The sequence below is a fragment of the Mya arenaria genome, chromosome 5, assembly GCF_026914265.1.
Source record: "Mya arenaria isolate MELC-2E11 chromosome 5, ASM2691426v1".
In the NCBI taxonomy this organism is placed as follows: domain Eukaryota; kingdom Metazoa; phylum Mollusca; class Bivalvia; order Myida; family Myidae; genus Mya; species Mya arenaria.
This window is the reverse complement of record NC_069126.1, coordinates 49,543,168-49,559,952: the sequence shown is the minus strand read 5'-3', so window position 1 is coordinate 49,559,952 and position 16,785 is coordinate 49,543,168. Positions and strand designations below refer to the sequence as shown.

The 16,785-nt window shown below is 33.1% G+C and overlaps 1 protein-coding gene across 10 annotated transcripts in view; it reads left to right on the top strand.

Moving 5' to 3' along the window:
- Positions 1–16,785, top strand: part of LOC128235244 (uncharacterized protein PF3D7_1120000-like) — a 52,592-nt gene that overhangs the window by 29,260 nt on the left and 6,547 nt on the right. For 6 of the 10 annotated variants that reach the window (XM_052950028.1, XM_052950030.1, XM_052950035.1 and 3 more), the window contains 6 exons: positions 229–291; positions 571–633; positions 6,348–6,410; positions 8,545–8,596; positions 8,942–9,051; positions 14,814–14,952. In XM_052950028.1, the coding sequence (XP_052805988.1) occupies positions 229–291; positions 571–633; positions 6,348–6,410; positions 8,545–8,596; positions 8,942–9,051; positions 14,814–14,828 (366 nt within the window). In that variant the 3' untranslated portion in view covers positions 14,829–14,952. Of the gene's footprint in view, positions 1–228; positions 292–570; positions 634–839; positions 1,218–6,347; positions 6,411–8,524; positions 8,597–8,941; positions 9,052–14,813; positions 14,953–16,785 lie in introns of those variants that run through there. The other 4 variants (XM_052950034.1, XR_008261163.1, XM_052950033.1 and 1 more) reach the window with 4 other exon arrangements.

Sequence of the window (16,785 nt, the reverse complement as noted above, 5' to 3'; positions counted from 1 at the left end):
ACGAAATCCTCATCCCTTATTTCTTCTTTAAACTGTGTGTTGAGCTAAAATAATGTAAAGCAAGACCTTGACAATGTCAATAAGAGGAGACCTTATAAAACATATGGATGAATATTATTGCACATATTTACAATAATATCACACTGTTTCGTGCATAAATCACATGTAATATATGATAATGTGTAGAGATTCAATTTTATATGAATCTTTTCGCCTTTTCGCTTCTAGAAAAGGAACACGTTCGACAAAGATTTACTGCAAGCGAAGCTGGTCTTAGAACAATATGAAAAGGTAAGAGCTGAAGTATCCGTAGCAATGTCATATCTGTACATGCATTTGAATAATTATAGAGTACAATTTTAACTTTGAAATCAAACCATTGAACTTATCTCATTGCATACATATTTTAATGTGTAAATGTTAATTGATGCGATAATTTATATCAAGCTAAGTATAAAAATTATATGCAAAACATGATCATCAACCTAATAAATTTGAATCTACTTAATGTGCTTAAATATATATGTTAAAAATAAATAATAACATTTGTCACTGTTTTACACATAATAGACAATGCAGAAACAGTGTGATGAGCTGGAACAACAGAAACAAGACCTTGATCATTCAGAAAAGGTGATGAATATTAAAAACATGTTTTTAACATAGGAACAAACTAACAGGGAAAGCACGTGAAGTAAAACCATTAAAAGTAGGGCTGGATATTAATCAAATATATAGGGGTTCGTTAAGGGATCGTTATTTTTTATCTTATTTGTAATGAGACTTCGAACAAACGCATTGTCATAGGTGTATTTATACTGATTTATAATTTAATCTAGATCTACAAGCCTTATGTTTCGCCAGTATGCCTTACGTCGAGAAAGGGGGTTCGTAGAAGAGTAACTGAACGCGACACAGGATATAGAAGAATTTTAAAATTAAAAACAAATGTGGTATTTAAATAAGTGTTATTTGTCAACAGCGGCAACACGTTGTATAAGACCATTGTTATAGGCTTACATAGTTCCATGTGTCCACGCGGAATGAACATAAATCCGCATTTCGATGTTTATGACTCATTTGCTAACTATGTTATCTCAAATGAAATATGTTATCGACACTTTCATTTATTTTGAGGTGTTTTTTCTTTTATTTCTGGACAAGTTGTGCATTGTATACTAATACTATGTATATCATGATTAGGCCATGAATGCAAGTTTCCGTACACTAAAAATTCTTAATCCGATAACTAGGATATAGGTTAATAATTATAATAATTAGTTTCACAGTATTGCGTGTAAGCTCTCTCGAAAGCATGTTTAGTAGGCAAACATTGCGGGTTCCAGGGTTTTAAAGCGATTTCTATCGATGGCGCGAATTTGCCTTCTACTTTGTATTGGATAGCTGCTCATGTTTGATAATGCTACAGTTTTTGAACTTTGAAATTGCAAACAACAGCTCTCTAGTCTTTAGATAGTGTTCTCTGCTTCCTGCTTATCCTCATGTTTCTTTGAAGAATCACGTTCCTGAATATTTACATGCTTCTGGGTTGTGAGTAAAGTTAGATTAATTCATGTTTTTGAAAGTTGGCAGGTGTTACCATTTTTTTTTTTTGTCACGAAATTTTTAGCAACACAAAAGTAGTTCCGACACTACACACGCTATTCGCATGATACGGAATCAGAAAACGTCAGTATGGTGATACGGATTTTTACAATACGGCGTGCTGTATTTTCACTGTATCGTATGGAAACGAAAATTGATGGGCATATGATATATATAGAGAGGATCTCAAATGAGTGTATTTTTTATGAAAATATTTCTTTTACAAAACGATAAAAACGATGCTTTGCCAAGTTGTTATTGTTTTTAAATGACGAGTTTAATAAATTTGATACAAAATAATCACGACTTTGGGGTAATATTCTCGTGTCCTAGAGCGAAGAAAGAACATTGAGTGTTATGAGGATGCCTCATCCGCATGTAAGAAAATATTCAAACATTAAAATATTTCATTTACAATACAAAACGTTCATGTCTCAATTATCAACCGATTTTTAAAGGTTTCACTTAAAAACAAAAAAGAATACATATTTCAATCTATTTAAATTAAGCAAATCAATAATAAGTTGTTTGACGTTATAAGTAATCACGCGAGTGTGTACATGTCATTTGGCGTTTGAAGTTTGAAAAGACCGTTAGTCAGCGTCACAGTCGCTTTCAGTTGTGCGAATTCGCTTTGAAGCTGTTGGATTGCATCATGGAGTTTTGTCATTTTGATGAATATGCACAATGAATTTCACCTCCGTGTATTGGAGCACCAAGAAAATGTAAAATCCAACAGAAAAAGTGAGATTTCATGTGGAATCAGTGGCTGTGTGAACTTGAACATTGCTGGAGAACTGTTTGCATAGACTGAGCATTGTGCAGGTATTTCCACTGGGGTACAGGATGTTGGATATTTCCTTGTGTTGATTTGGATTTTTGTGGATATGGTTGTTTAAAGATGCAATGCTCTTGTGTCCCGTTGTTTGCATAATCTGGTTTGCAGGAACATTGTTGTCATTCATGATTAAATTCCTGTAAGAGGTATTTCTTTTTGGCGCTGTTATCAGGGGGTCGTTTGTTTGGATTAAGCCCAGCCTTCTTCACCATTCGTTTCATCGTGGAGCTGAGTTTGTTAAAACTGACAGGATTTATTTTGAAACATTGTTTCTGATGTTTGTTTACGATTTTTGACAGCTTGTACGAATACATTTTTTGTGATGCGGTTACCGCATTTGCATAGTTATTACACTAGTTATATATGAAAAACATTGCATGGAATCACTCCTGTGCCGTAAGTTATGTTATAAATATATGTATATATATATATATATATATATATATATATATATAACAAAAAACACTGTATATAAGTATATAAATATCAATTATTATGGAATCTTGCCCATGTTATTAATAATTGCTCAATTTTTTTCACGTTCTTAAGGAACACATTCTGGATTTATGTCATCAGGGTAATAACGTTGGGCTTGTCAAATGTTCCGCGCGTACTTTAACCAGCCCGACTGCATTTATATCCCAGACAATGACACAAATATCGCAACTCATTCCTTATATTAACACCAACAACTCAGTATTTCATTCAAACATTGTTAACAAGATACTTCATTTTATTTAAGAAAATATTTAATTATTCTCACCCTTTCTGTAAGCTGCACGATCCGACACAATAACGCGGTAACAGATCAATCAATTGAAATAAATAAATGTGAATTTGAATTATTTATTATAAGAATGCTTTAAACATATCATAAATTCATACTTTCTTTATTTGGGTATGTTACAAAAATATCCGAAGATGTTGCACACATCGGAAAATAATTGCAATTGCCGAAAGGCAGTTCATTTAAAAATGGAAATTGTGGTGGAAATATTAGTAAGCAGTATATTCTTGTGTTGCCATTAAAAATGTAAACATTTCCATGATAAATAGTTGAACAAGTCACGGTGATTATGCAAAGCGGATTATTGCCGTCCACATTCTTCATGTGCTGTCTTTATCCGGCACCGATACGGAATCTATTCGTCGTGTTAACATTAAAAAATGAAATGCCGGAATATAAATCGATTAAACAAACAGCAAATGCTTTGAATAAAACGAATAATCAAAAAGAAGGGAAATTCAATCGACATACCAAACATTATTATGACCCAAATCTCAAAGATATACTTTATATCTTACTAATATAATCATTACTTATCCAACGTTTGTTCGTACTCGAAGTCCTGAAGAAAAATAACAAAATTGACATCAGGAAATCAACTATTGTAAAATCTTATTTTTAATATGAATTTCATAATTCCTTTTAACTGCGAAACTGACAAAATGTGTGATGCTAAAACAATTTTAGGATCGTGGAAAACTTTTAAGGGAAGGTCAGCAAACCGAAAACAAACATGTTAGATCATGCCGTATGCAAACAAATAAATTAGTTTATGTTAAAACATCGGTGGCGATACTGGCCCATGGTACGAGCAGACTTCAGGATCATTATCGCCTAAGGCACTCCCAGACACGTTATTAGAATGAACAACAAATATACTAATAACTTGTTACTAAATTCGTCTTGGATGAATAAATATAAAGCTAAAACCTAATTACCTAATTCACATACGAACGGTATAAAGTAATGTGAATTATCTGCATAACCTCGTTGGCTCGAACTCATAGGGACCGACGCAAACGCCTCGAGTCTCGAAAAACTCGAGCCAAACGGGGTTGCTTTCGATCAATTTAAAGTAATTGGTCCCTTACATCCAGTTCGAGCCAAACATAATTCGAGCCAAGCAAGTTCGAGCCAACGGGGTTCGACTGTACATACAATTTCAAGTTAACTATAATAATTTAACTCTTCTTTGTTGTTGCCTGGCACGAATGTTTTTGTTTGGTTTCGATAGGCGATTGTTGCAACAAGCCGTTACTTTTGAATCATTTTTCTCAATAACTTAAGTCCTGATAAAACAAATTGTTGGTTAGTTCTAATATGTTTTCATTAAGTCATTTATTGGTTTTATAATGTGAATTATTTAGAAGCTCGCGCATGCACATATGTAGTGACAAATATAAAGGCATCCACGAGGCATGTACAAAGTTCCATATTACAATACTCCTTGGGCCGAATCTGTAAACTAAAGTAGAGCATTCTTAACTGCAGTTAAGCACTATAACTAACTACTTTCATTTTGCATAATTTTTATTCATCTTCTCTTTTTATGACTGTTTCCTATATCAGGAAAAGCAGATTATATAATTCTAGTTACCATTTATCTGCATATATAACTCAAACCATTGCGACAAAAATGAGAAGTAAGTTAAACTTATATTTAAATACACTTCTAAGTATCCGACTAAGACCAAAAAATTGTTTATGTGTTTGAGGCAACCCGATAACCTAGCATCCCCACTCTGGAACAAGGAGTGTCTCTTTGTATGTGATAAATAAATGGGTTGCAAACCTGATACTTTTAAAGAATTTCTGTGGAAAACAAACCTTGTCACAATCATTCTCTTTTTATTTTTAAACCGTTACCATAAACACAGAGTTTGCTTTCTCGACCTGCTTTAGGCCCAACCTTTTATTCAGTCGAGAATAAAAGAGTATACTCCAATTCAATACACACAAAATCAACTAGCATTTACTAGTAACAGGCTCCAAAACAATAACATTTAGCGCGCTTAACCTGTAGAATCCGGTGGCCACAATGGCTAGATCTATTTTCAATATGTAAACAAAAGTAATTCACGATCAAACAATGAATTTAGATTAACTTTTAAGCATGAGATTTAGGATAAAACTGTAATTAGTGATAAAAAACACTGTTTCTGCTCGTCGCCTACGTTTTTCATGTGAAATTTCTTCTTTTTTGTTATTTGACACGGTCGTAAAACGACATCCACTAAACACCAAGTAATTAACAGTCACCTAAGATATGGTAATTCTTCAAAATAAAGATATTTTTTTTAAAAGATAACAGTAAAAATGCGAAAAATTGCTGAGATGTACCCAACTTTTTAGCGATATTTACGAATATATTTCGCATATACCGGATAGAAGCAGGAAATGAAAAATGCGGACAAAAAGAATCCGCTATGAATCATTACCGTGCAATCCGATAAAGTAAAAGCAATACTTTATGACAATTGTATGTAAATAAAAACAAATGTATTTCCTTGCTAAAGTAATTAATGATTTTTCATTTTACTAGATATAATTTTGATAAAAAAATGTGAAAATGATGTTGAATATTTATGTGGTAGTACACGCTATTAATTTTCAGTTTCATTGCACCACTTATAATTAATGATTTGGCATAATATGGCGGAAAAAAAAATGGTAATAAACATCAAACTGTAAAAGCAAATACTGTTTAATAAAGTTAGAAATGTGCCGCATTTGAGTTAACACGCTAATATTAACATTGGCTTCTAGAAAAAAAAATGTATGCAAATTGTTTGGTACTTATTTGTTTTATTTATTATCTACATCGTGCAGAGTTGAGTTGATATTACAAATACTTTAAACGTTAGGATAAACCGAGTGGAAAGTTTGAAATAAGTCAACATAAGTTTTTCTAGGCCTGCTACCCCAGTTTCACACAAACCTAAATCCAAGCAAAGACGTTTTGGAATGCTAGTATCACCGTTCATCTGATAAGAGGATTCCAAGACGGAAAATGGCTTATCGTATCGTTCGTAGGTGTTTAGTTTTATTTGTATGCAATATGTATTATCATAATTATTACGGATTACTAATGTAACAAAACCCCATTCATGTTCACAGACAAGAAAGTCACTGTGTGATGAGCTGACACAAGTGAAACAAGACTTGGATAGATCAGAAAAGGTAAGATGTGCACAAAAAAGGATCTGTTCATACGAAAAAAATGGCCTTACTATCATAAAGATTACAGAATGTCAGGTTTCATCTAAAATTAATTCATTGGCGTTAAGAGAGAAAATAATTGTAGGAATCAGATGAGGATACGTAAAGAACATGATACATTTTAAGCTTATCGAACATTGAAAGATTATACATAATACATTCAAACGTGTGAATACTTATAAGTCACAGAGTCGAGACTGTACCTTAAAACTTGATATATTCCTGTTTTTTTTGTACCCCAACATAGGTAATCCGATCTTTTGCATTTAGGGTTATAACTATACTAATTGTTATCAATTTGATGGTTAGACATGATACCAAGCCTAATGGATATTTAGACAAGATAAAGGAATAATGTTAGTTCGCTTTACCTGGGGTAGACATGATTACCGAATACACAATTTGATTACATACGTATTGATACAAAATTTCTTTCAGTAATGGCATTAAAACACAGTTATTATTCTGCTTGATTTTTGACATTGAAATTTTAGGTAACCATCCAAATAATATTATTTGTGTACAAGTTTGATATGATAATTATTGTGGCGAAAATTGACGGTCAATCTAACCTAGTAAAATCAACTATGTAGAATTGGATGTATAGTGAACCTTTTCAAAATGTCCCTTCCGGCATATACGTTGATAAAATTAGTTTAAGGATTGCCCGTTAATCTTTGCATGCAAGTATAATACTCGAATCTGTATGAAAAAGAAATTTACAACTATTTCTTAAATGTAATTCAATAAATGGCTTCTGACAGGATTATTTACATCTAAACTGTTACTGTTAACTTAAGGGTGATATAATATCGCCTGTTTTTTCTATCCTATTGTATCATGTTTAGTGTACACATAAAGACGCTGTCTGCACTTGTGGCAAGGCGTTTTAATAGATAAGATTTTTCCAAAGTGAATGATTTTTGTAGAGATTTTTAAAACTTAAAAACGAACATCTTTCGGACCTAAACAACGCTCGGCATATTATTAATTTCATTCAATATCTTTTCGAAAATAAGCTACCAAAAGTTTGGATAAGTATATATTTTTAGATTGGAATCATGAAATAAGTGGTCATATATTATATACCTCAAGTTGTGTAGACTTGTTCATTTAAGAAACTAGTGAACTACATGAAATTAAAATAATTAGTTTGATGTTAACTACATCTTCATCATCTATACAATAGTGTGGCCATGCAGTAGATGTACAATAGATTTAACATTTGTAGGTAGCATAGGTGTTATCGATGCGGAAAAAAGAAAATAGATATTACACATAAATACTTAAAATATCTTGAAATATTTTGAACTTGATGCGTTATACCTTAACTAACACACTTACTGGGTAAATTGAAATATCGTCCAGTGTTAGATTAGTTTCATCATAGTGTTTCGGAGAAGAAAACAGCGAAATATATACATAGGTTTAAAATGCGTTGCTGATTAGCCCAATACCACAAAACAATCCAATGCTCTCACTACATGCATTGTAGAAATGCTGTACCCTGATATATATTTACTACTTTAATTTCGTTAATAATAAAGATGAATACAAATAGTAATAGTAAGCCTAATATTAGCACTTTACTTTTAAAGATGTTTGATATCTATATTGTGACTTCACTTGTTATATGTTCATGACGTCGTTTTCCTGTTTAGCTCACTAAGTACTGAAAATCTTAAAAACCGTGTAATGGAATCGAGAAGAAGTATCACGTTTAAGATAACCACTTCATTCAAATCAAACAAAATGAGCATTAAACGTACGACTTGCTGGATAATGTCCAGTATGCAATAAATAAAATTCCGTTAATAAACCTACTGAAGGATATAACAGCAATATGAATTACAAATAATGTTCTTCTCCTCGTAAACAGCAAGACATGCACTTTCTCAAAGTAGCCCACTCTTTGTTAACGTGAATCAAACATACGGCGAACAATGGATACACATATATTAGGAACGATTACCTTTCAAAGCTTATAACTGTACCGAAACCTAATTGTATATTTTTGCCCAATCTAACCTTAATACCTTTTTAGGACATTCTAATTTTGCTTTATAACATTGCAGTGTGTTTCTGTTTCTCTAAGGAAAGAGCTGTAGTTCAGGCGCAGTTTCTACAAGCCAAAGAATCCTTCAACTGTAAGTTACCCTTAAATGACTACGTTCTCTACAAGTACATTGACATCAGTAATTGACAACCGATTGTAACATTTTAATATTTTATGAATGCAAAATGAATACAAAAACATTGCTTTATGATACTTGAAAGTTATAATAGGTTACTAATATTAAACTAAATGATACCGGGTACGTGTTGTTCTTTTAGTCAATAATGATATGAATGTTTAAGCAATAAGACATGCGGTGCCTTTTAGTCTGTTGTTGAATGGACATTTTTGCTATTAAAAGAACATTTTCGAAGATACAAAGCGTGTTCGAACCCTTTATTTAGAGGGCCGTTATTTATGCAATTTTGTTTCTAAGGGACTCAACCCACGGGGACACTTGAGGTCAAAGCCAGCACAGAAGCATGGCTTTTGGTCAAAAGACCTAATATCTGGTTGGTTTTTACCTTCCCGGATGGCATTCAGACGGTAATCATTTTTTTGTAATTTGTTTTATTTTATCCTTGATTTTTGTTTCAAGCTAAGATATATTTTCAAAACAGCAGATTGGCATTCCTACAATGTAGCATCATAAATGTGTGCACGTTCACCAGTGATTTGTACATTGCATGGAAATCCTGCAATTTACAGACTGATTCTCGTCTCATAAAACGTGCCATGTTTTTAAATAGTTTTCCTATTTAAAGTTAAAGGTATCTATTTTAGAAAGAAAACAAATTATGTAAAAGACTAGTGTTATTAATCGAGGAGACTCCTATGCAATCGGAAATACAGGCAGTTGGGACAGATCAGATAATATGCCTGGTGTTACATCGTAAACGGCAAAGTGTACGCTTATTTATGTAAGACATAGTTTCAATATTGTTCCATTTCGATTAAGGTCAGTTTATAACTTTTAGAGCCACGGAGATGTTTTTGTGATAAACATAGTAATTCAACCGATATGTTTGTGTATTAAATTCACTCATCTCGGACGGTATAAATATTTAGTATAGTAAAACGCTAAACCCCTACTTAAAGTGAGACAGTGCAGTGAGTATTTAACACCGTCGCAATATCCATTTAGGAATTTTAAACAATAGAATGTTAGTGCAAAGTTTAAACGCATAACAGGCCCTTTAAGATTCTTAGTGTTGACACTTCAGTCCGTAAAATAAAGACATCAGTACAGATAACGGTATTCACAATGTGTTGTTTTTTTCATATATTATATATAAAAAAATCAAAACATTAAATGCCCCAAAAATGATTATCGTGAACGAAAATATTTGTTTGGGTCTACAAGATTTGTCACGAAAAATTATATATTACATACGTTTATGAAAGTAAACTATCGTTTTATGATGCTACGTACATATTTCCTGCAATGTAGTGTAACAGTGATGAGTGTTAGATATATTTTACCTTATGTGCGTCCGGTAATAAATAGTAGAACTACCTGCCTGTATAACAAAGCAATTCAAGTATCTTAGCTTAATGACTAGCACGCCTAGAAATCTGAATGGAAATAAAGAACGTTGAACGGTTTTTGTCTTGATTCTAATTGTGATGTAATTCAGATAAGATGACGTCATAACTTGTAAAATTATCATGACGTTATTTCATGTTGCAATATGTGTGGACCGAGACGTCATTTAAACCGTTTGCGTTACGAAAACGTTTCATATGTGTGATCTTTGGAAAGAAAATAAGTCAGTTTATCTCCGTCCCCTCCAAGACCCACAATGAAAGAATGGAATGTCCCTAACTTTAAAAGAACAAAATTAGAATCATGGTCAAGTTAATATACATCAATTTAGTTACAATGCTTTATTATTTACATTGATTTTGAGACACAAATGGCATTATTGCAACTGATCTGAAGTTGTGTTACTTAAAATGTTATGGACAATGCCTTAAAGGAACTAGAAATAAGAAAATCTGGTCCGGATACAAATTACAATGAGAATTTTTTCAGTTAATTTAAACTTTTTATGTTATAACGTCAGAGCAGTTCCTTTGAAACAACACAAGTGTGTGTTAACTTCAAGATGTGACCAATGGATAATCATGACAAAATAGGGTTATATGAATTATGAAAATTAAAATATGTGAAAAATATATATGAAAAAAATGGCGTAACTAATAAGTCCCCCCTATAAGCAGATATGTTTTCAACAGTAATACTATTCCAACCATAAACACTTAAACCTGATTTATAATTGTATGAATGACAAAACGAACATTTACAGTCCTAATATGGCTATTACAATAGTTGCTAATATTTACAGTATATATCGTAATATGCATTCATGGTTTACTTGTATGTACGACTTTTGAACAAAATATACAAAACACCTTACGAGAATAGTTTGCAATTTTATACTGCGATTATTAAAAAGCGTGAATTAAGTAAAGTACACTGAGTGTACAATAAGAGTAACATAATTTATATTGAGTGATTGAATAACGTTCACTACTACTTTTAAATTAAGTTGTAACTACTTCTTTTCGAATAAACAGAATATATCCTTTAAGCCATCATATATAACCAAAGAATGTTTTCATCAAAAAAAAAACTCATCACGTTTTAAATAATTTATTTTGAAAATAAAATCAACCTGCATTTATAAAAAAATATGGCAAACCAAATTTTAAACCTATTGTTGAAGCCTATGGCTTCAGTACTAAATATGAGTTGGCGAAAAAAATTGTTAAAACAAGATTCGATGTTATAGCATTTTTTGCTATGTTTTAAAACTGGCAGACTTTTTAACACCAACTTCCGGGGAAATTAACACAATTATTAACTAATACACTTATAAGCCTCCAATCATCATGCCAACTGTATAGCGTGGTTATTAGCCTCCAATCATCATACCAACTGTATAGCGTGGTTTTCAACCAATCTTGAAAACGACCCGTCTACAAACGAAAAAGAATATTCTCTAAAAATGACTGTTATTTGACATTTACGTATCATGAACCGATGTTCTATCATGAAACTATACAACTGGTAGAACGGTTTTTAATATAATGTTAAACAAATCATGATTGGTTTCGTCTTATAACCTTTCAAGCATTTCAATAAAAAGTGACCACTGGATATTTATGACATCTTATGAAGGAATGACAGTCTACGTCATTATTGATTGAATGTTTATGCGAGGAACGTCCCTCGGGTATAGCAAAAGGTTATTCAAAAACGGAGTATTTAGAAATTTAAATAAAATACCAATACAACTACAAAAATAAGTATACAAGTAATACTAACAGATTTTTTGAGAGTTCAGTGTAGGATTGTAATCCATTAAACTCGTGAACAGATGTTTTTCTATAAAACTTGAGAAATAAAATACGACCTAACACTGATATCATGAAATATTCACTGTTTACATCACCAAACAGCTCTGTGTACCGTTATGTTATGTAGTTGTAAAGCTAAAAATAGAAATGTGTTGTTTTAGATTAAGATTAGACACAACATTTGAATATATTGAATCACATCTATTAGTGCATGTATGGGATGTGATATAATGTGCTAGTAGCCTCATAACCTCATAACATAAAGCAATAAATGTATAAACTGTAAAAGTAGCATTACTTTTCAGTAAGATAAAAATAAAATTGGTTTAAGGACTATCGTGTGATACAAGAATTCAGTTGAATTCAGTTCAAGCGGCATCGACAAGCTAAGTAATCGAAAAATCAATTCCCTGAATGACATTCTATGAGTTCCTATATAATTAAAAAAAAGCAAAATTATGTCAATGATATTAATTAGGAAGATTCTTCTAGGAAGAAGCAGTTGGGCAACCGATTAACACATACAGCGTGAACTTGCAACATGATAAAAGTATGTCTATATAACAACATGCTTGACAAAATGGAGCTTACAGACGTGGTCGACTGACGGAGAAATAAAACTGAGATAAAACCCTCCTTCTTGGGAAAAACTCAGAAACCAGTTTGGCATCCAGATTTACATGATGTGTATTGTACTACTAGATGTTGGGCCTCCTTACCCATAAGCTCTTCAACAATAAAGTATAAAAAACATATCATTTACACAATTCTTGTATACATACTATGTCAAGTTGTACAAACGTATATTACATCGCTTTTTTGTAGACAAGTGAAAACAAATAGATTATTTATATACTGAATTTGCATAAAAACATAAACCTTTCACAATAAACATTTGTTTATAAAATTTAACAAACAATTGAATCGATGTGAACGTATCGGTTCCCCAAAGTTGAATTACTTTACATTCACATGCGCAAGAAATACGTTTGAATGAATCACTCGTGCTTATAAAACGCCACCAGTCGGTTATTCCATTATAAACGAGGGAAATAAGCTTTCTTCTAATTCGTTTTACTCAAACGTCTTTCCCTGAATAACATTCTATAACCTCCTATAAAAAATAAAAAAATCCATACTATTTCAATAGTATTATTTTGGTCTCAGATAAGCACCCGGGAAACCGATGAAATTAAAAGAACGGGAAATCTGATGTTAATAATCATTTTTTTTATATGATGGACGGTTTCAAATTTACCCAATGTTGACTGGTAATGACATTTTAAACTTCTGTTTGCAAACTTAATATCGAAGACAAAGTTTAAAGAAAACTTTACACATGTCGATTTTGCTAGATTCACTTATAAACAAAATCCATGATTTTCGACATTCTGTCCTTAACTCCATCGTTGACAACAGACGTTTCAGCAGCAGATCTTTATAAATGATCACTATATTTCTAAATATCGTCAATATGAGGAGCAAGTGCCAGAATAAATTCATCTCACATGTTCGTATAAGATATCAATAAACACCTTATACGAATAATCCCCCAACAGAGCTATTGAAAAAGTGTCTTCGGCTTCTTACGTCTGTACGAGGACACTTTTGAACAAAAAACTCGTAGTGTACCCTGTATAGGTGAGAGTTTTTGCAGTAACTTTTTCGCGAACAAGTAACCTAAGGAAGCGGAGCGCAGTGCAGTGAAGCGACCGTAGTTTCTTATTCACGAATAAATTATTTAATAAATCTAGCGTTAGCCCCACCCCCCCATAATAGCATCAGCCATAAGATTAAACCGTGCGCCTGTTTAAAAGACTTGTCAATCAATTCATTATATGCGCCTGTTTAAAAGACTTGTCAATCAATTCATTATATTGTGACGTTATTTAAATTAGCGTTGACTCTGAAAATGCGCCTTTGCATATGCAAATATTAGGTGTGGCTATATGCGCATGCGCAGTTATAGTAATTAATTTAATCCTAAAGGGTCGTCTTCAGAAAAAAGTAAGGATTCTTCACAAATAAGAAACGAAACATTTTTAAAAATCTAGCGCCCCTGATTGTCTGACATTGTAGGGCAAATACTAATAAAAAATCATGTAGAGACACTATAAATTTGGATACACGCATCCTTCATTTTATATCAATGAATCGTTAGTAAATCTTGACACAACCTGTAAGTTCTAGCTGTGATAATCATCGAAATGTCTCAGCAAACTGGGAAGTTTTGTTTTGATGTTTGAAAAATGAAAATGGAAATGGAATGGACTTGGGGAAATAGGCTGATAGAAAAGGCCCCCCCCCCCTTGTTGAAAATCCCCCCCCCCTTATTTTCACCCCCGTTTTCTGTATTCCATTATTTGTGGTGGCTACAAAGAACTCATGCACACATACAAACACACAAACATACACTATGACAGCCGATACAGCCGATACAGATCCAAACATGTCAAACATGTCAAACATGTCAAACACGTCAAACTATTCGTATGATAAGAGATTCGGAAAACGTTTTCGATGTTGTGAGTGGTGTGGTGGATACAGTAACATTGACTATCTCCTACTCGTTATGAAAAACTGTGTGTTCGAACATTCCGCGTGTCCAAGCTGTTTCGATAAATACAACGGCGTTTGTCCTGCTTGTTGGTTGAGCCATCCAGTAGCGTTAAAACACATTAAAGAAAGGAAACGATACTACAAGAAATTGGGTATCTCAGAAGGAAAAGATTATCTGACTAGAATCAAGCAAAGCGCAAGAAAACAGTTTAAGCGCTACTGGATGTTGAGATATGCATTATTTTAGGGCCACGGTTTTGAATATATCTTGCTGAAATCAACAAATGTCAAACAAAACGCATAATGACAAGCAATTGTATTGAGAACTGCCAGTGTGACGACTGTAAGTTTTTCAGATTGAATTATTATGACTGTATCCTTTTCAGATTGAATTATTATGACTGTATCGATAACTGCCAGTGCGACGACTGTAAATTGTACAGACAGAAGATGGATTTGAATGATTCCAATGCCATGAACTGTGAGATGGATGAGCTGGCTAACACCGTAAAAACACAGAAATCAGACAACAGCAATACCTTACCGCAACAAACCGAATCGATGAGTGTTGATATGTTGGATAAGGAAATGTTCATGAATTATTATGAAATGTTCAAACCGCAGATGGATTTAAACGATTCCAGTTCCAATGCGGGAATGAAAAGAAAAGTGGAAAATGGTGAGATGGATAACATTGTAAAAAGACAGAAAATAGAATACAGCAATACCTCCCCCCAGCAAACCGAATCGATGAGAGTTGGTATGTTTGACAAGGACAATGACTGTATGGATCTTGTTTGATATTTATGCAAAAAGCTACAATGTGCTTCTATTTGAAATAAATGAACATAAAACCAATATGAAAGTTTTGACGATGAATAATATCGATGAATTATTTTTTTGCTATTATAAGGTCTCCAAATTGTGCACTGGTTACAAACAATCTACAATCTACAACATGTCAAGCAAATCATCTCCTCAGCACTACTCAACTGAAGACGAAAAACAACAAGCAATGGCAGAAGACTATTTGCGAGATGCGGCAGAGTCTTGTATGGATGTGAGCATGGATGAGAAAGAATTCAGCGCAGTAAAAGTAAAAGCAGACGTTCTTACTCCACCTGCTAGCCCGATAAGGAAGAGGTTCAAGGCATGGGAAGGAAAAGATGAAGCTACAGCTGTTGTCCTTTCAGATGATGACGATATCGAGGATGGGAATTTTAGCGATGATCTTGAAAATTCTTCGCCGGCTTCCCCTTTGGATCATGATAAAGTTGCGAAAATACTTGAACAAATATACACTATTCAGGAGTCAAAATATGAGGCAGACCAGATCAGGAGGTGCGTTGAAATGTACAGAGAGATCAAGTATTGTGAGACGGAAGAAGCGAGGACAGCACTGAGACACAGTTCAAACGATTATGCTGAACCTGAGATTCTAGACGATTTTCTGTTGAAGCACATAGGCTATATGTGGGAAACGATAAAACCATACTTATAACAATGAACCTGGGGACTCTGAGTATCAGGACTTTGGAGACATTTAGTGTGTTATGATGTTTCAAGTTTTTGTAGATAACGATTCAATTGTAAAATAAACATGAAAAAATGAAATATTCTTTGTCTTGTGTTTTCGTAAATGTGTAAAACGCAGCAAATATAGACAATAGTTTATTGTGTCACCAACGGTTAAGACTTGCCATGTTACTGTTGTCAAAACATTTGAATTACATAAACTGAATGAAATTGACTTGACACTATATTAGTGAAATATTTTTGAACCTTTTAAATAAAGTATGGCTCACAACAACGGTAAAAAAAACTCAAAATGTATTTCGTATGATAAGAGACTCGGAAAACGTTTCAGAGCTTGTCATTGGTGCGGTGGCTACAGTAACATTTACTATCGCTTGCTCGTTATGAAACAATGTGCATTCGAACATTCCGCGTGTCCAAGCTGTTTTGATAAATACAACGGCTTTTGTCCCGCTTGTTGGATAAACCACCCGGCACGAAAAATGAATAGAAGAAACATTAAACGTTACTACAAAAGATTGGGTAACTCAGAAGGAAAAGATTATCTGGCCAGAATCAAGCAAAGCGCAAGAGAACAGTTTAAGCAAAACGTACTGAGATTTGCGTTTCTAAGACTTAGGATAACAAAATATTAACATAAAAAACGAATGCTTTGAAATTGCTTTTTATTGAACTTCGTAATATTCACTTGTAAGTGGCAGAAGTAAAGTAATTCATGAAAAATCTTGAGTGTTTTCGTTGAATAGTTCCATACAGGCAGCTTCGTCTAAGGATTGCAGGTTGTCTGTTTGAGATTTCAAGCGCAAAACTTCGTCTTCCAAT